Below are 26,405 nucleotides of genomic sequence, written 5' to 3' on the forward strand. Positions count from 1 at the left end.
TGTCTTATTTAGTTGAAGGAGAAAAAAATACAGGAGAGTCAAGGCAACATAATGTCTTAGTAGATAAATATTGAAAAGGACAAACTAAGAGCTTTTAACAAATTAGGTAGACATTCTGCTAACTAAAAAAATAATCACAAGACTTACTGCTGATGAATCCAAAATAGTTTTTCCAGAATGTGTTTCCTGACACAATTTTCAGTGATCAAAGAGAATTGGGAAACAGAGTTTCATATTTCCCCAATAGAGGCCCACAATGAACAATAGCTTAGTAAGATCCCTATTACCATACACAGAAGAAATCAATTTTATCTTTATTTAACCCATTGTTTCCTAAAAATTAATTTATCATGGAATACTACTTTCAAAGAGCAGTGTGGAACACAGTTTAGGAAACGCTAGCCTAAAGAATATATTCAAATGTTTAGACTAATTGAATGGAAGGTATATTTTAATTGCAAGTGAGAGTCAAGATATCTTAACTCTATAGTGTATGCCAAACAATGTCTGGACTGGATTAAAGAAACTCAAAGTTAATAATAAATATCCTGAACTAGATGAGGTATTTGTTTCCCTATACTTTAAAAACTTAAGGTTTAAAAGCAAAGTGTGTATTTGATGCCATTTAATTCTAATGAGTTACATATCATTTTTATTGTCAAAATTAAGAAAATTCCATGCTTGCATATCTATTTTTCAAAAGAAATACACACAGTGACTAGTAACTTGGTACTCATAATGAATATTTTTCTGTAACCTGACACTATTCTAATAGCAAAATTAGTTATGCAGAATATGTCAGCTTCTTCAGGAAGGAAGCTATATTAAATCTGTTCAAAAAAGTTACATTATTATACTAATAATATTTATCAGTTTATGCACATGCACACACATATTTATAGACACATACTACATATGTAAATTTATTTGTACATCTATCTAGATATTTGCTAGACATCTGCATATGCATAAACACTTAGGTTTATTTATTTGATTTGTTCTCACCATCAAGAGATTTAAAAAAAAACAGAAAAAGAACATTGTAGGATTAGCAATACAAACATGAAACATTAAATAAAAACATTCAGAAGTTTGAGATCCATGGATAACATGTAAATCATAAGATAGAGGGTAACTGGTATTTTTAAGTCAAAAGTTGATCAAAGAAACTCACTATGTCTTTAATTTCATGCTTTTAATTCCATTACATAGAATAATTTAAGGCTATATTTGTTGAATCTCTTTAGTTCATAGTAATAGACATTTAAAGTCATAGAGTTGTACAAGACCTGAGAAATCACCTTGTTCAAACCCTCTGATTTCACACATAATGAACTAGAGATCCCAAAATACAAGTGACTTAAGCTGTGCTGCGATAAATAACTGATTAGAACCAAAACCATTTTTTCCTATTTCTCAGTCAGGGCTCTTGGTTACCAGACAGACACAACTCAGTAGATTTTCCAGGCTCAGAATCCCTCTCCTGTAATGCAGTTCATTGCATGTGTTGGCACCCGCCTGGCCCTTTGGGTCACCCCCCATAGGACTTGAGATCGAGGGGAATAAACACAAACATGTTGAGGATCATGATGCTTGCTACTTAATAGTAATAAAAATCTTTTATCTGTGATCCAGGAGTGTCATGTCTTCTGACAGACTTTACGAAATAGTACAGGCTGGTGTATTAAGTTTTAAGTAGGGTAAATCAAATCCTAGGTTTGACATATAAGGCCTCATAGAAAAAGTTGAAAATTATTTCCTCTTCCATTTTATGTAAAAATATTTGCAAGAGTTACACTGTTTCTTCTTAAATATTTGACAAAATTTACCAGTAAAGTCATTTGAGACTCAAGTTCTTTTTGTGGAACAATTCTGGCAATAAATTCAACTTAGTTATTATGAGGTTATTCAGATTTCCTATTTTGGTAACTTGTGTTTTTCAAACAATTTTACTATCCACACTACTGAAAAAAAGGTTCTCATTTATTCCTGAAAGTAACAGGTTTTTGTTTCTTTTAAACTATTTTGTCCTTGTCAATATAGCTATAATTTTATCAATTTTATTAATGTTTTCAGAGAAACAACTTTGGTCTTTGTTAATTTTTCCATTGTTTGTTTTATATTTCTTCATTAATACTCATAATCTTTATTTAGATGCTTACTTTTTTCTACCTTCTGAAGATAGAAATCTAGGTAATCTTAATTTTTTTTTCTTTTCTAATTTTAAAATTTTCCTTTGAGTATTGCTTTAGCAACATCTCACAAATTTTCATGCGCTGTATTTTCATTATAATTTTACTTAAATTAAGTCTTTGCTTTTCTGTGATTTTTTTTTTCTTTGACTCATTTGATACTTAGAAGGGAGTTTTTAAATTTCCCAATTTTTGGAATTTTCTATGTATGTTATTGATTTCTAATTTATTTGTTATTACCAGTTAATACTTGTTAACATCCAGCCTTAAATTTATTGAACATTTCCCAACATATAGTTTATCTTGGAGATTAAACATATGTACTTGATGAAAGGTGTTAAAATCTCCATTGGACTTGTCTATTTATTTTCCATTTCTTCCACCACTTTTTACTTTGGTAATTTTGGTATCAACATATTATATCCATTAGGCTTCCGAGCCTTTCTGCATGTAATAATTAGGATTTCATTATTGTTCTGGAGCACTTCAGAGAAAGTAACTTTTCAGCAACAAGTTCTCAGGATGTCAATATTCCTTAAGAACACCAACTCTGTGCACTAAAACTGTTTTGCACAAAATCTAATTCTAACCAAGCAAAACATGGATAAGAAGATATGAATTAAAAATAATAAAAAATAATTAATATGTTATAAGTGTCTGGAAAATATCTTGAAATAATAGTGGTGGAACATGTTGATTTCCTATCCAATATCCATTCTCATTTTATTTTTATTTTTATTTTTTTTTAATGGCAATGCAACCAAAATCAACACAAAACCCAACACCTACTTCTCAGGTTCTACTACAGTAAAGGTTACCGGTGTGCCACGGTTTGGGTAATGAAATTAGCTGAACTTTGTCAGGAACTCCTATGTAATCATGCCTTCCTGACATAGGCACCTGCCCACCTCATAACATTTCTTATTCCTCCTGCCTGAAACAGAGAAAAGAGGCTAGTGTAAGGTAGAGGATTCTACCTTATAACTATGAAGAAAACTTGAGGATGAAGGAGTAAAAGGCAAATTAAGTTCAGGATGTTGATACCATGAAGCCACTATACCAACCTTGACTATCCATGTCCCAACTTAATATATGAGAAAAACAGTTTTAAAACATTTGTTTAAAGCCACCATTGTCAGTTTTTCAATACGTTAAATTGAACATAACCCCTAATCCCAAAAGAGAAAGGAAATTCACAAGTCTCTCAGAGGTCAAATTCTACCTTCTGCCTAAGTGTTCCATTTTCTCCCTTCCACAAGAGTATCCAGAAAGAAAAAACTTTAAAAGTTTCTGTATTACCATGCAAAGAACTCAGTGTGGACTTTCCCCCATTATGCATCATTTTGGTAATCAGGAATCCTCCCAAGTAATGTTTTTCTCTCTTTGAAATATCACTGCTTTTTTTAAAATGAAACATTAAGTCCAGGCTTTACTGAGGGAGCTGTTGACTGCCCTTCTGTAAAACAATTCAACTTCCTACAGAGTTTGAAAGACATTACCAAGGTGAAATTTGTACAAAATTATTTTCATATCTGAAATCTCTGCAAATGTGTTTCTGTAACTGCCTTGGCCTTTTCTGAGTTGATGTTATGCTTAACCCTTCTCTTAGAGGGAGTTTTGAATTCCCAATGTACGGCACTAATCCCTTTCACATTGGCACTCAACCTCAGAAGCAAGTTCTAACATGCATGTGCTGAGGAATTAATCAAAACCATTTATAATCAAGCTGTCACATAAATATCTACTGACAAAAACTTCTACATCTAAGATAGACAGTAATTCCAGCTGGCATTTAGGATATGCCTCTGGATGCCCTATTTGAGATTTACTATATGAACAGGATGAAGTATTTCTACACTTTGCTAATCTAAATTAGAATATTTTGCAAAGGTAAGTGCTTATCCCTTAAGGACTCCGAAGCATGTGTGTTCCTACAGGCAGATATGAATGCATGCACGTGTGTGCACATACACAAGCTACCATTTCCAATTGCTTCACAAATGAAATCAGTGGAACAGAAAAAACCCAGGTGTTAATATTTAGCAAGTAAGCAAAAAGTCCAGAATTTTAAAATACTGCAAAAGTTTGAGACTGATAGACTTTTCAAGTCCCTGAGATTAATAATGGAAAATAAAGCTTATTGTGGTTTAATCACTCGTTCAAATTAGGCCCAAGCCAATAATAATTAATAAGAAATGGCAAAGAATCCTTGTTGAGGCTTAGCAAATGAACCCTGAACCCTGTCTGCACAGGATCAGAAATTTCAAAATATCGTTCTTTTTCTGAATAAGTGCCAAGACATCTATAAATTACATATGATTGAGTTTTTCTGTTGTCTTTGGTTGCTGATTAAAATTGTAAGCTCAACATTTAAGGAATAAGTGATCTTTTCTCTGCTGAAACTGATCCTTCTCTTAGGAGTATAAATCCATTTTACATATTCTAACCATTGCATTCTCATTAGGTCAATAAAATAGATTTGACTTGATTGCCTCTCTTTGAGATTCTACTTGTACTATTACATAGGTAGAGATGGATACATGTATAGCTGACAAGTTATCTGCTAGATATAGAAATGTGATTGAGAAGGAAACAAGCTCACTATATTTATATCTGACCTTTAGTTAAAGATATAACCTGCTTCTATATGGTCTGTCAAGCTCAGGATGGAGTATTTTTGCTTACTTTGCACACCCTTTGATCACTTCATGCTAGGAAGGTCCATCTGTTGCTGTCATTTCACAGCTATCAATTTCAGTGCCACCTTGCCTCAAATCATACCTCAATACAATCAAGCTGAGCTTGGAATGTCCACACAGTTGATAATGTGCCATAATGACATAATGCAAAAATTTCTGGTTTAAAAATCCCAGGCCCATTGCTAGGTACAAGACCTCTTCTGCACATTTTCTTCTTTGTAGCATCCAGAAGGAATTAGCTGAGTTTCTACCCTTCCTGGCATCTATCACTTCCTACTCTGTCCCTTGCTTCCACTTCTGCAAATGCCTTGCGAGCCCTAACCAGCACACAGGCTGTTTGTGTCTTCAGAGCTTTCTAGCTATTGGTTATACCAAACTAGCAATCATTAAAAATGGCAAAGGGTGAATGAGTGTGCATGTGAAAAAGATTTCAGGACTAGGGTATGTAGGTCAGTGGTAGAGCGATTGCTTAGCATGCATGCACAAGGCCCTGTGTTCAATCCATACTACCACACACATTAAAAAAAAAAAAAAAAAAAAAAAATCCAAACCTCTTGCAGTCTTGGTCCTTGGTCCAAAGTGACTAAGTCGCTAACTAAAATGCTAGCTGAAATCTATTATAATGAATGAAATTTTGATTAGTAAACCATTGTAGCATTTCTACAATAATTCCTACCTGTTCACATGTACTCAGCTTCTGTTTCTTAAGGGGAGCTATTCATGAAAATTAAGCACTTTTCCCACATTCAGACTCAATTAAGGCTGATAACAGTTGTTGCTTTACCTCAAGGGGAAATACTGATTTTTAAAGAATGATTATTTTCATGCATCTTCTAAGTGGAACAGTTGTGGCACCCACCAGAAATCTAATCTTCATAGTAATTGCATTCTGGGTCCTGACCCCTTTTAGTCTTTCAGTTCTACACCCACTCCCTGGCCCCAAAATATAGCTTGTATTAACATTGTTATTTTAATTCTTTGCATTAATAATTTGACAGGAATTGTGGGGGAAACTGTCATCTAAAATGGCTGGCAACCAACACAACAATGTCAAAGGGGCAAATATACAAAAACACTAATGTTCTGATCTCTTCCAAAATTGCCAAATACTATGAATTTTAAAGTTCTATTATGAAGCTTTAAAGTTCATTTATTTTATGATGAATTACAGAAAATATTAACTGACTAAGTCAGCTTCCTCTACAAAATGCCACAACCTATTTGGTATTTCTCTTTTTTGTTCTTGCTAATTAAATACTTTATACTTAGTTAAAATAGGGTCCTTTTTTTAAAAAAGTTAAAATAGGGTCCTTTAAATAGGTTGATAAGTCAAACATTAAGAAGCAGACCATCTTTATCTTATAAAAGCTCTTCCAAAAGAGAAATAAGACTTTTAGTCATTTTATAAACCTCGTACCTTGATATTAAAATTGGGTAAGAAAAAAATAGTCTTAATTCACTTTTGAATACAGATGAAAAATACTAAATAAAATATTAGTCAAATAAATAAACATGTATTAAGAATAATACAATGTCAACAGGTAGGAATTATTGCAGAAATGCTACAATGGTTTACTAATCAAAATTTCATTCATTATAATAGCAGGCTAAAGAAGAAAAATAATTATCTCAATAGATGTAGAAAAAGTTTTAATAAAATTTTACATTTATTTAATCACAAAAACCAAGAACACTCGGGGTAAATGTGAGGTTCTTTTCTTAACTTGTGATCTGATTCTATCCACAGAACACTTCTGACACCAAATGTGGGAGTGGGGATTGTTGGGTTTTTGTTGTTGTTTTTTCCCTCATACCACTAAATTGTCTGATTCTCTGGACACATACTGGGTGCTCAAAATTCAACTCAATTCTGACACTAACCTGGAGTTAGTGTAGACCCCACAGCTTAAGGCTTGGTTCTATAAGACTGCCCCTGACTCCAGATGCCAGTTGCAAGTCCCAGGCCTCTTATGCTTTCAACAACTCTAACAGGGGAGTTCTTAGAACCCCTAATCCTAATGTTCAATATTTGCTAGAATGGCTCACAGAACCAGGAAAGAGAACCTACTTACATTTACTGGTTTAGTACAGAAGATACAATTCAGGCACATAATCAATTAACAGACCAATGAAACAGAACAAAGAGACTAAACAAATTTCTGTAAAAGTGTGAACTTTGCATATAATAGCAAAGGCACCATAGATAAAAGGCCTAAATGTAAATATAAGTGTTTCTGTCAAATCTCTGTTATTTATGCTGTATAATAGACCATCCCAAAGTCTCAGAGACTTCTAAAAATAAATATATCATTTGTCACTCACAAATTAATCACCAGATAAAATAATTCACATTCATTTGACCTCAAGTAGTCAAATAGCCTGTCCTGACAATAGTATGGTCAAGTCTATCCTTTAGAGGAAAACATGGCAAGGATAGTTAATAACACTGCTATAATGAAGCAAGTAGATAAGTGGAAACAAAACTCAACCTAGCACAATAAAGCTATAAGTTCATGGAAAAAAAGCCAGAAGATATTTTATAATATTAGGAAGACTGGGATTGGGTAGGAAAGTATAAATCATAACATAAATTACTAATACAATGGAATAAACCAAATTAAAATTTCCTATTCAGGACAGAAAAAGTCTGTTAATATATGATGATGGATTGGGAAAGTTAGCATTATGAAAATAATTCTTTTCTAGAGTATAACAACAACATATACAAATTGCTAGATTATAAATTTTTAAAGTAATAATTTTTTTTCTAGCTCAGTCACTGTTGTGTCCCCACTGTTCAGATAAGTGCCTGGCAACACTGTTACTTCTCTCTGGTAAACCTCTTTCATGTCTACCCCATCAATATTTGCTTCCTGTCTATTCATCCTCCAAATCAGCTAAATTAGTTTCCTATTGCTGCTCTAAAAAATTACCACAAATTCAGTATCCTAAAGCCAATACATGTATTCTGTAACTGTTCTGGAGGTCAAAAGTTCAAAATCAGAGTCACTGAACAGAAGTTAAAGTGTCAACTGGGCTGATTCCTTCTGGCGGCTATGGAGAAAAATCTGATACCTTGCCCTTTCTAGCTTCTAGAGGTCCCTGACATTTCTTGGATTAGGGCTCCTTCCACCATTTTCAAAGGTATCAGCATAACATCTCACATCTCTACTGACTGATCTGTCATTACATTACCTTTTTCTGCCATTGGCCATCCTGCCTCCCTCTTAAAAAGACTTGTCTTTTGGGTCCAACCATATAATATAAGTTAACCCCATCATATCACAATTCTTAATTTAATTATACCTGCAGAATCCCTTTTATAATGTAAGGAAACTTAATCAAGGATCCCAGGGATTAGAACACAAACATGTTTTGGGAGGCCACTATTTAGCATACAACATAAGGATTTCTCAACCTTGGCTCAGTTGACATTTTTGGCCTGATAATTCTTGACTATGGTGCCTTGTCCAGTGCATTGCATGATATCTAGCAGCATCCCTGCCCTCTGCCCTTTAGATGTAAGTAGCAGATTTCCTCCCCTAGTTGGAATCAAATGTCACATGAGGGGCAAAATTGCCCCAAGCTGAGAACCTTCATCCTGTTCTGGTGACCTTTTCAAAATCCAAATATATCTCAAAATCCTATGTAGAATTCTTTATTCATTTGCCATTATTTTCAAAATAATGGCCACACCACTTAGTAGATCAGATTTCTCATCATCTAGCTGCACTTATTTCTCTTGATTATTTCCTTGTCTTGCTTTTTCTCCTATTCGACATCTGTTCCTATCCTATTGTCCTCCAGATATTCTTGTAGTTCCCCCAAAGATGAGGCTCTCTCACCCTCATGGTTTTGTAAATATTCTCTGCCTTATACCTACAACCTCAAAATCTGGCTTCTATACACTTAGAGCACTTTGAAAGTTACCTCTATTGAGAGTTAGTTGGTGTTTTTTCCCTCTTTTCCTTGCATTAGTCTGTGAGTTGTTTAGAACTTTTGACCTTTTTTTGCATCTGGGGGGTCTAGTGTTCTTCCTACAATATATTGTTATCCACAACTGTCCTTTGAATGACTGAGTTAATGGTGGAATTCAGACCTCAACCTGAATACATCCTCCAGTGGCTGAGGCTAATGAAGAATGTTGCTCTAAGATCATGACAGAAAGTAACTTTCTTGCTTTTTATTTCAAAACCAAAAAGAAATTAATTCTTCCATCCTTTCTCCTGAACAGAATCTCTTAAAAAGAGATTATATTGGCTGTTTGCTGTTTTGTATTTAATAGTTATTCAGTTATTTGTCTCAAAATTAAGGTTCATACTCAGAAGCTACATATTTAATATGTTTAAACTTAAATTGGAAAAAAAATCCCTCTCATGAGAATTTGGCAAAACAAAGTTAAAATTAAAACACACACCATAATCACTGGTTTCACAACACTATGGAAAGGCTAAGTATGTCAAACCAGTTTCCTTATGAGGAGAGCACAGTTGATTTTGTAATTTCAATTTTGACTTTGCAGGTAGAAAACTGTCACCTGGGCATTCCCAGCCTTCACGATGTAACAAAACCAAGTGATTTTCAAAGTTCCAATATTTGGTATATGTTTCAAACAATAAAAGTGTTAAAATGGTTTCTGTTGCTGTGCATTTTATTATTCTTCTGGTAGTCTAATGTTAAAAGTTTCTCTTAATGTTTAGAAATTGGAGACTCTTTAGTAAATACCACTGAAAACACCTGCATATAATGCTCACTGATGACAGTTTCCTTGATTCAAAGCTCAAATTAAGAGGGCATTCTGAAAGACTGGATCTCTGTACTTGTTAAAAATATTCAGGTAATTTATGTAAAACACAGAAATTAAAGAAATTCCTCCCATAGTATATTCTTATCATTCCAACTAAAATTCCACCCACAGACCTTGTAAGGAAAAGGGTACCAATATAGTTTTATAATCCAAAATGTGTTGAAACATACTGGGTTGAAGGAAGACTTTTCATCTCCATATAAGGCTAAAAGGTTTTCTTTTTCTCTAAACCATCATTTCTTAAGCTGCTGTTTAAACTACTTGATTGAGAGCCATGTAACATGACTGATCTGGTGAAAATATTTGGCAAAGAGTATAACTTCCTTAGTTGACTCCCACATTCATAACCTGGAGCAAGTTACCTATCCTTTCTGTGCCTCAGTTCCTTCACTAAGAAAATGAGTATAACAATAGTTCCAACTTCAGAAGATAGCTATGAGGATGAATAGTCAATATTTGCAAAGCACTTTGAGTGTTGCCTGGCAAATAGAAGCACTAGTATCTGGGATAAGTATTACATTCTGTACTAAGGACTCTTCGAAGCAATATGCAGGAAACTCTACCTGCCTACTATTAGCAACTATCCTTAATGAATAATAAGCAAATAGGGATACAAACTGTCCTTGGGTTCCTTTCCACAGCCTGAATGGAGTTCTAGATTTCAGTTTAGCAACTTTAATAAAAACCATTTACTAAATTTGGGTTTGAGATTTTGTAAATAAGCTTTGTGAATTCATGACTCTGAGATCCCTATACCTGTTCAAAAACTTCATTAAGCTGCCTATTGTCCCAGGAAAATGAATTCTACTTTTCCTTACCCTATATTTTCTGCAATATCATTCCTAAGAATCTTTCCAATGTTATCTACCATTACTTCCTTGCTGCATCTATCTCCTACCACTCCAACACTTGACATGGTTCTGTTGGAGTAGAGGATCCGACACTTGACATGGTTCTGTTGAAAGATCATCCTCCCTCTTGGGGGCCATAGGTATGGCATGTCTCCATATGCAGTTGCTTTTAGTATTAATAATCAATATATCCTTAGATTCAGAGTATAGAGAATACTGGGGAGATTTCATGGTGCTGGGACACAAAACAACATATGATAAAGTTTAATATTAATACTTAGATAAAATTATAAAAAGTAATTATGATTTGCTCAAATTTGTAAGGAGCCTGTGATTTCTTTTAGTATATAAATTCTCTAGAAGTTATATATAGGTATATGAGAGTGTATTCCTCTGAGCTTTGATGTGGTGTTTGGTCTTCATTGCTTTCTTAGTGTTTATGATTAAGTTTAAGGATATTTTTCCCACTTAATAAAAAATAAATAGGTTAATCCTAAGTACAATTTGTATTCTTCCTATGTCTAGTTAGAGTTTTAGTCCGCCATTGAGTACTTGAAATAGAATAAGCTGAAATAGAATTCTCTGTTAGTAGTAAGAAAAACATTCCACTGTTAATAACTAACATTAGAGTTCTTGGAAGGGGTAACTTGTATAGCAACTTAATGACATACTCTTTCAGGGAAATTAAAACTAAACAGAGGGCTGGGGAGATAGCTCAGCTCAGCTGGTAGAGTGCTTGCCTTGCAAGCACAAGGCCCTGAGTTCAATCCCCAGTACCGCAAAAAAAACAAACAAAACTAAACAGAGCGTGGTGCCCTCTACCTTGCTGGGAACTGTTTTTTTTTTTTTTTTTTTTTAAGCTATCATACAGTAAACATGTTTCTTGAATAAGATCATTAATTATACTCTTGAAGATTTTTTACCTAACATTTCCTTGTATTAACTATGAAATGATGTAATCAATTAAAAAAAAATACAAAAAGACTCTGTGAACAATAAAGATTCAGATTCAGCCTCAGAACACTTGGTGTCTCTGTGTGCTGTTTCTCCACCGCGCCAACACCTCCCACCCACCTAGAACTGCCCACTGCTGCTAGGGCTGGATCCCAGCACTTCCTGCTTAAAACTGTATCATTAATCACTGTGTCTTAAAATTACTTATTTTACCATATTGGCCTTACTAACAATTCTCTTAATTTTCCTTTCTATTGGTCTAGCACCCCCAAATCTTAAGGCAGGCACTCAATTCCCATTTCTTTTCAGAACATGTTCTAGACTACTATTTCTTCACTGAATTCCCTAGTATCTATGTATTTTTTGGTACATAGCATGAGTTTTTTTTATTACACTTTTAAATGCCAGTATCTCTAACTACATTGTAATTTCTATGTGTAAAAAGGCTCCTTTGTGTCACTGGGTACCCCAGAGCCTTGGTATATGTGCCTCAGAGAGAATAAACATTATGTTTTTTATTGAAGAAAATCTTCAGAGGTAAAATTTACACTTATTTTTATTTCCCATCATATCCTTTTGGCAATTTCTTATGCTCACCAATAATTTCTATTAGTATTATGTAACTATATACTGTATATTGGCTACTTGAGGTCATGAAGAAAGCTGTATTATCTAATGTTTTGGATGTTTCTATTTCATCAACACTTAACTTTGTTATTAGTGGAAAGAATACTATTGAGGAAAATTTGGGTTCTTTTGGTATTTGTATTGGTTCCTTCATGTAATCATAGGAAATAAAGGAAACTCTGTTTCTTCATCTGTAAGATATTAATGATAATATCTTGTAACTACTATACAAGGTGATTGTGAAGATAAATACATATAAAAATACACAAATGACTGTACATACAGTTGGTCCAGTTTCATCAGGAAAACACACAGGTTACTAATTTGCTGACCTAATAAAGATGGTAGGCAAAAGAGAAATTTAACATATTACCCAATTTTTATAACATTTATTTTAGAAGGGACTTATAAAAGCATTTAATTTTAATTCAAAAGAATGATACATACATATGTATTATACACACACACACACATAAATATATGTAACTAAAATTTACATATATAAGTAACTAATGGAAAAGATACTTAGGGAGTAAAATGTCCAACCTTTTCAATTTTAAGTTAATATTATGTGCAAAAGAGCATCCTGTAAGTTATGGAAAGTAATGTCATATGTTTATATGTATGTGTATATTCATCTTTGCTTAGGTCTGTGGGTAAATCTGAAAAGCTATGCACTGCCTTCAAATTTACATGGAGCCTTATCCTTTACAAAACAATTTCAACAGCATTCACCTCAGGACATCCCATAACAAAATGGATGCATGGATTTGGGTAAGGCTCACTTAGCCATATAAAGTGAAGATTTTTAATGCAGACAGTAATATATAATTGGCATGTAAAGTTATCTTTTCCAAAACATGATAAACCCATAGGAGAAAAAAAATATCAAAGCGGTTTGCCCTATGAAACCTCCCCTTAGTTTGTCTCATCCCACTCATGTTAGAACAGGTATACAACAACACAGGCCTGTCAGCTTTGGATTTTAGGGCAAAACATAGGGTGAAGTAAAAAAATGTGTGTCAACAGGTTAGTTCAAACACAGGGGCAAATTCTTAAAGCAAAAAAACTCAGGGTGGAGGTTCTCAAATTCCTATTTCCTCTGTTCTTTCAGTTCATTCAGCCTAGTTCATAGTACACACTCAACCTCACTGGCATTTCCACAAAAATGCACATAGACCCCGAGGCATGAACCAATGCTCATGCGCCGTAGGGCAGCGTCTCCCGCCCAACCGCGAGGGGGTGCCTGGGCGGGGCCTGGGCGGGGCCGGACGCGCGGGAGATTTGAACTTCCTCTCCAAGGAGTCAGGTCCCGCGCGGAAGTAAAGTTGCACAGCTGTTTTCTCTTCGGTCACTGCAAGTAGCGGGGCACAGTGCCGACTAGAGAGATGGTGGAAGGACCAGGATGTACTCTGAATGGAGAGAAAATTCGGGCGCGAGTGCTCCCAGGCCAGACGGTGATAGACGTGCGGGGAAGTGCTCTTCAGAATCTGCAGAGCCCCGCGTTGCTACAGGCAGTCTCAGGGCTCCAGGTCTCTTCACAGGTGAGCTACTCCTATTACTGGCCATGGAGCATGCAGAGAGAAATGGAATAAAATCCCTCCCAGGTTTCCAGCATCAGCTGTGCGGTATCTTTTCTCTTGGTTCAAGTTCCCTGGAGACCGGCGGTTTCCAACGTTTATCTTTATGGTAGGGAGAAGTTGGTCCTAGCCAAAGCGCCCAGACTGTTACCGCCTGAGCAGATAAAATTGATTTGAAGGTGTTTTATTCAAAGTCACCTTGTGTAACAAAAGATGGTTTATTTAGGTCTACAGCTGCCTTTTCCACTATTAATACTATCAGATGTCTGCAACCTCTCATGTTTTTTCTTCACATTTTTAAGACAATAAGCTTTTAACATAAAATCCGAGCTTCTTACCTGACTAATATTCTGCAGTTGGTTCACAGTGTGACAAATAACAAATAATTATAAAATTGCACATAGTAAATTTAGCACTAACTTGTCACTCAATATTGCCATCTAATGAAGGAGCGGTGAAACCCAGTTCTGGATCCCTTACATGATTTTTTTTCCTTTTTAAAGTAAATTGTAGCACAACTTCTTGCCACTCAGGCATTCATTGCAGATGATGTGATATTCACTTGGTAAGAACTTAAAACTTGTACTAAAAATATTCCGATTAAGCCATCATACATTGGAAGCCCTTCAGATGTGTGGATGATTGTATTTCATGGATACATGCAATATTGTGCTGCACTTCAATTTCTCCTGCAAAGCTTCCCCATAGCCTTTGGTCTTGGAAAGAAAAAGTTGTCTACTATGAAATTAGTATATGCTTCCAACTTGAAATGAGGTTCTAAATCTGAGGAAATACTTTTTCAAACTTCGGAAAAGTTTTGTGTCTCCTTCCAATTCCCCTTCTATTTATTCTAAATTGATATGTCAGTAAGTACTCTACTTTTTTTTTTTTTTTTTTACATTTCTCAAAATCATTTCAGGGTGCTGTAGAGATGAATTTTAATGGTTCTTAAGAATGTTAATGTTTATAAGTCATTCATCCAGCAAAATTTTGAATACTGAAGTTAACTTGGAGAGTGAAAACAAACACTTCCCCTGTATATCCTATTTTTTAGTTGGGAAGATACATAGACATTCATTAAAGGGTAGCATAAAGATATGTATATTGATAAGTTCTCTGTGGGAGAGGTACATGATTCTGTAAGGACTTAGAAAGGGCAGAGAAGGCTTCCCTGGGGATGGAACAAAGTTGAGGCATGAAGGGGTGAGTGTTGAGATACCCAGCACCTGTGCTGAAGGTAGGCCACAGAACAAAGAAAAAGAGCTCCAAGCATATGAACCAGTGTAAATGGAAAAGGGAGAATGAAACAGGGATGGTGGTTTGATATAATATTGATTGGTGGGTAGAAGGCAGACCACAGAGAACTCTATAGACAAAATTAGGGACTCAATATTTATCATAAGAGCCATAGGAGTCCTTAAAGTGTGACAAGATTCATTTATACTTTGAAAAGAAAGAAAAGACTGGAGGAAAGCCAGAGTAGACAGTGCTCCTTCAGTTGGGAGACTACTGCAGTGATTCAAGTGAGGGACTGGGACTGGGTGCTGGTGGTAGAGATTAAATGAGAGAGAGAAAAAAATCACTCTTTCAAAAGTACAGATCATAGTGCTTAGCAATTAATATGATATAAATATTCTTCTCAGTATCATAATCTACATCATTAACATTTTGTATTTTGTGTTAGGCCTTGGCACTTGTGCTCCTGGGGATATAAAGATGAATAAGATAAGGTTCCCACTGCAAGAGTTCAACCTAACGTTTTAAATAATCACCTCATTGTTTTTTAGGCAAGAGTAAGAACATTTCCTTTTAAATTTATCATGAATTTCTCTGGTTGCAAGGCATGAGGTGGTTTTACATTTCATTTAGTCATGAGAAAGAATAACTCTATAATAAAGAATTAACCTAATTCTACAGAGAAGAATTGTGAGGCTCAGAGTAAGTTGAAACCCATTGCCCAAGATCACGTGAGTAGTAAGGGGATAAGCAGGGTTTGATCTTTCTTCTTTCTGACTCCAAAACCTGTAGTCTTAACTATGCTGCAGCCTTGGATTTACAGCTATTCTATTCCTCTTAATAGAGGAATTTACAAATTGGAAGAGATCTTTGTGATTAGGATGAGAAGTTTGGTTCTATTAATATGGAATTAATAATCTCCTTATGGCTTTTGATAAACTTCTAAACATTTTGCCATAGCTTCACATTCTGGGACTTATCTAAAACATAACAGCAGGTGGAGTGACACACCAGTAATCCCAGCTACTGAGAGGATGAGGCAGAAGGACTACAAATTCCAGATCAGCCTGGGCAACTTAGTGAGACCCTGTCTCAAAATGAAAATAAAGAGAAAGAGGGTAGAAGTGTAGCTCAGTGGGGAGCATTCTGGGTTCAATCTCTAGTACCCCAAATAATAATGATAGTAATAATAATAACCCTTGTAAATATGAATAGTCTCTTTTGTATTTGAGAGGGATGTTGAATCCATAGTGAATTTCATTAAAACATAGTAGGTTGTCACAAACTTCTTGCAAGATCATTATTGTAACAGATGAGCCCATTTCCTATGCATATTTGCCAGAGAGTTGAAGCTATTAAATGTTTTCTGCTACTGGCTTGGAATGATTTGTTTTCTCAAACATAGTTTTAAAATAACAACTATATACTATATTCTTTACAGTGAACATGAAAAAAATTACAAATAGAGTACTTAAAATAAAATATTTAAATTTCAGATAATCATAGCTCCGAAAACCAACCAAACAATAAAAAAACCCTGTACCACAGTAGATACTACCATCATGAACCAGTTATTGTTTGTCTTACAGCATTTCTCTTTGTTCCAATTTAAAGTTCATAGAAAACACACTTTAGTGTATCTCTGCCTGTGACAACTAATCCTCATTTTGAGGAAGAAAGCCTAGCTATAGAAGATCCCAGCATGTGCCAGTCATGTATGTACTGTATTATTTTCTGAGTCTTGATCCACTGTCTTGTCAGCATAAAATTATGCAACTGTGTAAGCACATTGCATAAAACTCTGCTGGAGCTTGTAGAACCTTATGGTAAGACACAATCTTGGAATGTAAATGAATGTGCCTGACTAATGAGCTTTGAAGAGTCAATCCTCGGATTTTAATTGTTGGGTGGATACAATGTTTTAGTGAAATCAGTGTGTAATCTGAATGTTTTCAATCTCCTTTCATAAAATAGGATATGAGAGTTTATTTATAAGCATTCATTTCATTTGAAACATGAGCTCCTGGTTATTCCTATGACTTCTTAACATTTGATACATGTATTTAACGTTCTAGCTATTTTTATTCATCTTTATACATCAGAGTATCATGAACAGATTAAGATTTAATAAAAGTGAATGAATGGAGCAAAGTTTTTAATAGTGCACAATGATAATGGATTTAAAAATGAATTCTATACCCCTTATGAGTATGTTTATGTTTTGGAAATGCCTAGTAACATGAAAATAATGAAGCCTCATAATAAGTTTTCCTCCTACCTTACCCTTCTTCAAAGTGGAAAAAAAATCATAGCTCATTCTATTGCCATTATTTAAAGGAACAAACTAATCTACAGAGATTCATTTCCCAGCTAAATGAAACTAATTTCTTTAAGTAGCCAAATATTGGCTATAACATGCATTATATATTTTTTGCCCTCTTAGGTGGATATTGGTAATTATTTCTCCTCAGTGACTCAAGATCATCTTTATCGGTATGCAGAATTATAATGCATCAGGAAATGGGAGGTAACAGAGAACACATATCCTCACATTATTTTACAGATGAGCAAACTAAAGGAGGTGATTTTCCACGGCCATTATAGTCTTTTATCCAACATTGTTCAGTGTGCTGTAGAGAAAAGAATACCTGATCAACTTGATTTTTAATTTCTACTCCTTCTTTACTTTCTATTTGCAGATGCTTATAGTCACATCTTAGTTTATGTGATCAGGATTAAATTAGAGGACATACTAAACTCTTAGTGCATGGCAAAGTAAACATCCTGGTACTTGTACCTTTCTCTGCTCCATCAGGGCTTTCCCACCAGACCTATTTACCTCAGGAACACCCTCTTCCCTTATAAATGGCCTGTAATCAGTTGATGCCCTCAAAAAGGTAAGTGCTCAAAGGTCCTGCTCTTTAAAAACCGTAGAATATATAGACCTAAAGACCTTTAGTTTGGAACTTAGAGACCATTTTAAAATTAAGTTCTTTGGTGGTTTAGATTGGCAGATAAGTGATCTCTGATTAGGAGAAGTGTTACATTAGGGGAGAAAAGAGCATGTGAGGAAGGAGGAGGAGAGAATGCGAAAATATATGACATTTTCTTCTCTGTGGGGAAAATATGTAACTGCAGTAAAGTTGAAACATTTATCTATGAAAAAGTCTTATTCTGCTATGAAAAGTTCATCTTCCTTGTTCACCCATGGATAGGCAGGATAAATGGTAATCAGTGCAATAAATCATGTGCTGTCTCAGAAAATATATGTTGTTTTGAAGATTTCATATTATTAAGCCACTTGAAAATGGGAAGGTGAACCCTACTCAATCATACTTAAAATTGTGGCAAAGGAGATTTTCATCTCTTTCAGAAAATAAAAAGGTTGAAATGTTCAAATAATACAGTAACAGGATTATAAGGGTCAACATGAGAAAGTCAAGTATATATTGGGCAATTGTGTATAATTACAGAAAAGATAATAGGCTTGTACAAATTAATTTTTTAATTTGTCTAGGCAACAGGAGCTTGTAGAATGAGGTGATAACCCTAGATTCCATAGTAGGACAAGTGAATATCTTGTAAATCTTAGGTTTATTGCAAAAGTCTCACCCAGTTTGTACACAGTAGCTCACAAAATAAGTGAAACAAGCCTACTGGTATATCAGAACTTCCCCTTAAATTAGAATTTTTTTTAAAAAGTGAAAAGTATATTGATTGACTTGTGATAGCCAATAAATCATTAGCTGAAAATTTTATTTTGTCCCAAATAGTATGTTGAACTGATGATTTAGAAACAATAGTGTCTAAGAAATCAACTGACTTAGATGAAGCTTCTGCATAATGGACAACTAAATTAAAAAATGATCTCTACATGTAATTTTTCTCCAAACACAAATGTAGTATTAGAATAGATGTTTCTAAAACAGCTATTTAATGCTAAGTAAACATGTGAAACACACACAGATACACAAAAGGGGGTGCTTTGGGACTTGTCATTGCACATACCTCAATCCCTTTTCAAATCTCCCCTATTAAACTCTTTTTAATTTATGAGAAATTCCGGTAAATGTGATATTTTACTTCCATATAGCATTTGATAGTCATGAGAATTTTGTCCTCTTACATTTAAATCTCACTCCATTGCAGATAACATGAAAATAAGGGACTGAGATGTTAATAGATTTTAAAAGAATATGAAACTCATGGTTAGAGTAGAATTTTTTTGCTGTGAAGTCTTAGGACAGGTCAAGCAAGATGGATATGGTGGGGGAGACATTGAGCCAATTCTTTTAAAGCTGCACATAATTTTAGGAGGGAAGACAGAAGGGATCTGTTTAATCCTACATACGTTTACTGAACCCCAGGCATTGTATAAAGCCCTTAAATATATTAGCTAAATGCGAGTTACAACCCCCAATGTGCTTTTACAGATAGGGAAGAAATACAAGTCACACACAAATAATAATTCAGTGTAGTAAATACCATGACCATGGTTTAGAAAACACTATGCTAAGTGTGACAAGTAGAATGTCTCAAGATTATTCAGCTGCCCCGGAGGGAAAACCCTAGAACCAGAGAGATTACAAACTATATATGCAAGCAAGGATAAAGTTGTACCAGCATTTCATTTCAATTCCCAAACACTGCATCAGGCATTTAAAAAACTAATTCTTGAACACATTCAAGCCAAGGTCACACAGCATCTGTAGCTAGAAGAGCTTCTTCTGCACAGAAGTGCTTTGATAGATTCAGGTCAAGTGAAACCCAAGTATTTCTCCTCCTATGATCATTCTTCCATTTGTCCTTCTTCCAATAGCTATATTATAATATTCACATTTATCAGGCCATAAACATCTTTTTCAACATTTATATGCCTTTAATTTCATGACTGTTTCAATGTTTCTTTTTTGATGCCATTTATGTTGTTTTCAATTATGGAACATAGGTGAAACACCAGTAGGATTGGCAAGTCATTTTTATACCTTTAAAGATTAGGTTTGAGGTTCGCTTTGAGGCTCTGTCAGGCAGGACAACATATTTCATTTTTCACTGACAGCTGTGTGAAGATATGTAATGGTCCTATGCATTTTAAGTATATCGGCCTTTATATTTTGAGACTCCTCCCATGCACAACAGAATTTATTTACAAGGACAATTATTCTCCTTTGTCATGTTAATAAGTGACTTGTACCATAAGGGTTTTAAGGACCATCCATGGAGACTTTCTTTTACTAAATGACCAAATTTTCCATGTTTAGATCTTTATACAATTTCTGCTAGTTGACAATAGATTTACAGATAGAGATATATGCTTCAGGACAATCTTTGATGGCTTGAGGGCTTAATCCTGCCAGGAGGTTTTAAAACTACCCCTTAGCATCAGCTATGGGCAAAGTTTTCAACTCTTCTCTTGATAAATTAAACCTTGGCATTTTGATAATGGGGCACTCCAACTAGGCTTTTGCCCCTAGGGCTTCTCTAAAACTCTTGTTGCTGATTACTACTACATTGCTAAATCCAGTGGTCCAGTCTCAGTCTTCATCTCACTTGATTTGTTGGCAGCCCTCTATGTGCCCTCGTCCTTGGAACATGGTTTTCACCTGCTTCTAAGATACTGCACCTGCTTTGTTTTGCTCCTGCCTTGCTGCCTGCTTTCTCAGTCACCTTTGCTACTTCCTTCTCCTCCTTTCTGACATTATAATGTTCTTTTGCTGGTTCTTCCTCTACAGAGCCCCAGACCCAGTTCCCGTGATCCTTCTCTTTATCTATACATACTCCCTGTTTCACCCAGTGTTGCAACTTTAGATACCATTTCTCAGCTGATCATTGGACGAATTCATGTCCTCAGCCCAGATTCCTCTCCTGAACTCCAGACTCCTATATCTGTCTGTTTATGGGACATTTTTTTTTAACAGACTTCTCAACTTTAACATGTCTAAAACTGCTATTTTTCCATTCCTTATGTGTTCTACTCAAATCTTCCCCATCTATTGGATGGCATTTCTCTTTTCAGTTGATTAGGCCAAAAATCAATTATCATGACCCCCCATCTCTCTCCTCCCACATTAAATCCAACAGCATATACTCTGTCTTACCTTCAAAATATGTTTAAAAATCTAACCACTTTTCACTGTCTCCACTGGTCCAGATCTCCATCTATTGACTGGATTTTTGCAGTAGACTTTGAAGTACTTTCTTGGCTTTTACCTTCAACCCCCTCAGCCAAAATTCTAGCCAGAAGCCAGAGAGCATATATAAAACAGTAATGTAGATCACATTTTTCTTCTGTTTGATTACTGTCAGAGAAAAAGTGACTACTCAGATTGTACCCTTTTGGCCATTCTCTCTGATCCTATTGTGAGAGCTAATCCAGCCCTCAATTTTATGGGATTAAAAGATCATGCCAGAAAATGAGAAGTTAAAATGTAGATCAGACTTCAGGGCTATGAAATTAAGAACATACCTGGAGTCAGGAGGTTGGTAAGTCAGCTCAGTCTTCCAAGACTATGTGGTCAACAGAGATAACAAGGAGCCAAAGCCAAGAAGAGCAAGGTCACGAAAATCAAACCCAATGAGAGAGGATAATAGTTTGTCCTGTTCTGAAAATAATACTGGAGACTCTTTCAAATGGTAAGGAACAAATTCATGTGGTAAGGGGCCAATGCATGCATAAGATGGTCACTAAAGTAACCTATAGCTACTTTTATTAGCATAGTAAAAATCACACCCCAAGTAGAAATTACGCCCCGAGGTAGAGACTTAAAATGGTACTAAGATACAAGAAGAAGAGCACAGATGCAACTAAAACTCAACTTCTACATGTGACAACAGCAAGTTTCTGCCTACCTGTAGATGCCATAAAAGCTGTGTACCATTTTCCTTCATTTGAGCCAGCCTGAGATTGATCTCCCTATAGAAGAATGAAGACCATTGTTCCTGTGCTCATGTGTCTTTATCTGGTTGTTCTGGTAGAGAGCCCAAGAACCCATGGAAGTCCATAACCCATAAATCAAATCTCTAATATTGCTCTTGTCTGTGCTATGGCCACACTGGCCCACAGCATACTAGGTCCTTCACACTGCCATTTCTTTAGCCAGAATTATGGCTCTTTCTCTAAGCACATGCTCAAATGCCAATTTCCTAATGAAATTGTGACTACCCCATCCAAACTGCTACCTGTTCCCCCTCCCCAGTCTCTCTCATATTTGCAGGTGTTCTGACATACTGTGTTCTACTCTCTTCCCCTACTAGAAGATAACCTCCCTAAAGGTGGGATGAATTTAATCGTTTATTGACATCCTCAGCTTCTAGAACTAAACCTCGCACACAGTAGAAAATCAATCTTTTTAAAAATTAATCAATCCATTTAAACAGCCATGAGTGGTTTTGTTTGTTTGTTACTTTTACTAAGGCTTGACCCAGGGGTGCTCTGCCACTGAAATATATTTCTAACCCTTTTTAATTTTGAGACAAGGTCATGCTGAGTTGCTAAGGCTGGCCTTGAACTTGCAATCCTCCTGCGTGAGCCTCCCAAGTCTCTGGGATTACAGGCATGAGCTACCATGCTTGACTGTGGTCCATTTTTTAATGGGAAGGATTGTCTTTCTAGGTGTCACAGATCACTTTTGTGGTTAGAGAATGTCTGTGTTGTAGACCCAGCCAAGTGAATAACATGAACTGTTACAGCTGTTGGCTTTTCAAGATTTTATTAAATGATGTACGTTCTTGTCAAAGCTGTTAATGTAGCAGTGAGACAGTTGGGACTCATTTTCTCATATACTGTTTTAGTAGGTGTTGTGACAGCACTGTTTATTTCAAGGGTACTTTATCTGTCTCTTTGTCAGAGACATCCTAAAACATGGTAAAGTGATAATTGAATAGAGGAAAGAAGGTCTGAGCAGGAAGCAGACCAGGAGTGAAAGCAACCTCATCATGTGGTTTCCCATCTTGGGAAGAAGGGGAGGGGACAGTGAGGGATAGGGCTGGATGGTGATGTAACAACTGAAAGAAGACTTTTTAATTGGCCAATCGGATTTGGTATAAGTGTTGCCTTTGTGATGTGACTTGGAAAACTGAAAGACTAAAGGAGAATAAAGCCCGATGATGGCAGTAGTAGTAAATTCCTTTCTAAACAAGGACTAGGGAAATCTACTATATATGAGCATGTGTAGTCTTTGCTGGGAGTCCTGACAGAAGCTGAAGGGCATGACTAAAACCAGTTGCTAATAAATAATATTGGGGGAGGCTAAGAGACTGCTGACATGGAAGTGGTAGAGAAACAAGATTCTGAGCCAGTAATTCATAAACCAGTGTGTAAGATGATATGTCAGGCCTTAAATCTAAAGTCCCCCAAATATAAAACTTAATTTATATTAAGGCAAAGTTTGCTTATGATAGATCTGCATCAGCTCTGTATATCATCATCTTAAATGTGTCCTGTTTAGTTTTATAAGAACTTTGTACGTGCTAATTGGTTGTCATGGAAACCGACCTTGAAACCTGCTATTGTAGTCTATACTTGGCTTGAAGTGTGTGTTAAGTGGCTTAAAGTCCCTTGTCAGGCCGAAAAGCATCATGACTCTTGTTGCTTCTCAAGTCAGGGCTCTAACAGGTTCATTTATAGAAGCAGGGTAGATGTGGAAGTATGTTTTCCCTCACCTGGTACTCAGCCTTCCTCACCAGTGCTTGATATTCATTGGTGGGCTCTCAAGTTCATGCAAGAAAGAGAAATCAGAGGCAGAAGTTCCGAGGATATGCTTGACTCCCCCACTGATTCTTGCGAACTGGAAGGCTGCCACTTTTAATTACTCCTGCATATTTACTGGTCATTGTAAACCTGTGATTAATTATCCAGTTCTTAAGCAAAGGAGGGATACCAAGCCCTTCACAGTTCCTTGAACTTTAGGCAGTTAGAAAATCCTGGCATTGGTAGCCACCATTATAATCCTGAACAGATTAGTGGAAGAATAGTGTCTACTGTCAGTCTTTAAAAATATATATATAAATCTCCCTGTTACCTCTCTGAATTAAACACTACAGTCATATTTTTTTTTTGTTTGTTTTAGCAAGGGCCAACCTAGTAAAATTAGGAACAGAGTGGACATATCTCCTCAAGCATGTAGAATAACAGATGTTTGTAAACCAAATTTTGAGAATTCCTGAGCAGTGTCATTCTATCGTAAACTAAGGAATAGTGGTGACTTTCTTCTAGGCTCTCTGTCCAAAGCTATTTTATAATTACCTCCTTGACATTGCCCCCACCCCTTCCTACCTACCAAGATTTCATTTAGAATCTTCAGATCCTTAGACCCATTGAGAAAAAGAACAGAGAAGTTAGGGATGAGGATTTCCTTGAATAAAGAGTTAATGTGCATGTACCAATTTTTGTATACACATTTGTAAGTTTTAAATTTTGTATTAAATTCTGAATGAAAATTAAATGTTTATGAAACATACCTAAACCATAAAAATTATATATAGAACACAAGCATACATAATGCTCTGGTAAGAACATGACCAGTACCTAAGCTAAATCCTATTCCTTCCTCCATAGAAAAGTCTATATTTTATATTTTTGTTTATAATTTCCTTGATTTTATTATAGTGTTCAGTACATACATTGTAACCCTAACAATATATTGTTTGGTATTGCAAGACTGATGGGTAAAAGGGAATGTGAATTTTTCCTTCATTTTTAACATTGTGGTTAAAGTGAGGCAGGTCTCAAATTAGACCACCTTCTTAGGAGACCTGTGGCACAAGGCTGTGGACATTTAAGTTGTCTCATTCCTTAGGTCTAACAAATGCCCTTATGGCCAAGCTGACTACAGGACTCTGCTTACCTACCTCTCAAGGTTCTCTCCTACTTTTACTTTGTTTTCAGCTTCTTATGATTCCTTACTTGCTTCAAAATTTATCAGTACTTTTAAAAATACTTTGTTTTCTTATTTTACATCATTTTAGCAGTGTTTATCTGAATACTCTTTCTGGAAACTTGGCTGTTCTTCTGAAAAATAGAAGACTATATTCTGCTTGCTGGTTTTACAACATTCACATTGTTTTCCTGTGCTTTAATTTCATATACACACAGTTATATGATCCTGGAAGAAGCTCCTTTTGATTGTCTGCCAATTACTGGTTTTCACTTAATGTTTTTGGCTGCTCTTTTTAAATGACTGCATAGTAATTTGACAAAATGTACGTAAACAGCTGATTACATTACTTGACTTGGTGGAACTTGTTCTCATTGGAATGCACCTGGGTGTGAAGTATGTAAATGCATTTAAGAATTAAATTATTATTTTGTTTAGAGTTCGTACATATGTGTGTATTTTCTTTTAGGCTGCTGCACTGAATAATAATAAAGAGTCCAGACAGAATTTCTTGCAACAATTTAATGGATATATTTACAGTGGTGTGGAAACTTTGGGGAAGGAGCTCTTTATGTACTTTGGCCCAAAAGCTTTACGGTAAGATAAACCTGTACAATACATCTTATCACTCTGTATTTAAAGATGTGTAGAAGGCTTTTCTTATAGTTTGCCAGGTGTCACATTTAATCATGTAGAAAGTACTCTATGTTTAAGAGAGCTCTAATATAAGAGGTTGAGATTCTATCTTGGAAAGCAATAAGCAGAAGAAGAATAAATTGTGATGTCATCATTACTTGGAGGCTAGTCAATTTATTTCTCTTAAAAAAACTGATAGGCTAGCAGCACTTCCCAAGATGCATTAGAGCACCACAACTCTGTTTTGCTATTCTCCAAATTCTCTGCACTGCTAGTCTCCCATCTTGTCATCAAATGTTCATTGCATTCAGTAGCATCAGTTATTTTATATTTGTGACAGGGCCTACTTTGGCCTAAATGTATCAGTAGGTTTTTTTATATTTTTCTGTCTTCCTTCTTTCTCTGAAGACTTCAACAGAACTCGGGAACTTACTGAATTCAAAAACTTTCTCAGAAATAACAAGTTCTCCATTGTTTCAGAGTTCTTATGGAAATTCATGGCTAGTATGTTGGCAAAGAAGGACAAGCAGCCTACTACTTTATTAACTTAAAGATAAAAAGTGTCAAAATTTATGTAATTGCAATGCGTGGTCAGGTACCTATTTAATTTTTGCAGAGAAATAAAAAAGGTCTATGAGTTAATATGTCTATTGAATCTAAGTCTGTCTTTTCTGAATTTAGCCTAAGCTATTGCAAACTCTTAAGATGGGTCCTGCTTCCTTAAATCCTTTTCAGTGTTTTTTTTTAAAGGTATTGAACTCTTATCACCTTCTTTAAAGAAAACAGTTGCTATTAGACCCTGTGCTTTTAACTGAAGGTGAATAAAGCTTACAAAGAGATGGTGTGACTCTATGATTGTTATTTATTGCATCTCATGAACCACATATTTAGAGTACTTCAGGTTTATGTAATTGCTTTTCCTTTGAGGTGTTCTCTCTTCATTGTCAG

The 26,405-nt window shown here is 35.4% G+C and overlaps 1 protein-coding gene across 1 annotated transcript in view; it reads left to right on the forward strand.

Annotated features, from left to right (window-relative positions):
* Positions 1–13,469: 13,469 nt before the first annotated feature.
* The window catches only part of Neil3 (nei like DNA glycosylase 3), a 44,110-nt gene continuing 31,174 nt past the window's right edge, over positions 13,470–26,405 (forward strand). Inside the window, exons 1-2 of the mRNA XM_047550955.1 lie at positions 13,470–13,674; positions 25,291–25,418. Coding sequence (XP_047406911.1) covers positions 13,519–13,674; positions 25,291–25,418 — 284 coding nt within the window. The 5' untranslated portion in view covers positions 13,470–13,518. The remainder of the gene's footprint in view (positions 13,675–25,290; positions 25,419–26,405) is intronic.

The sequence above is a fragment of the Sciurus carolinensis genome, chromosome 4, assembly GCF_902686445.1.
Source record: "Sciurus carolinensis chromosome 4, mSciCar1.2, whole genome shotgun sequence".
NCBI lineage: Eukaryota > Metazoa > Chordata > Mammalia > Rodentia > Sciuridae > Sciurus > Sciurus carolinensis.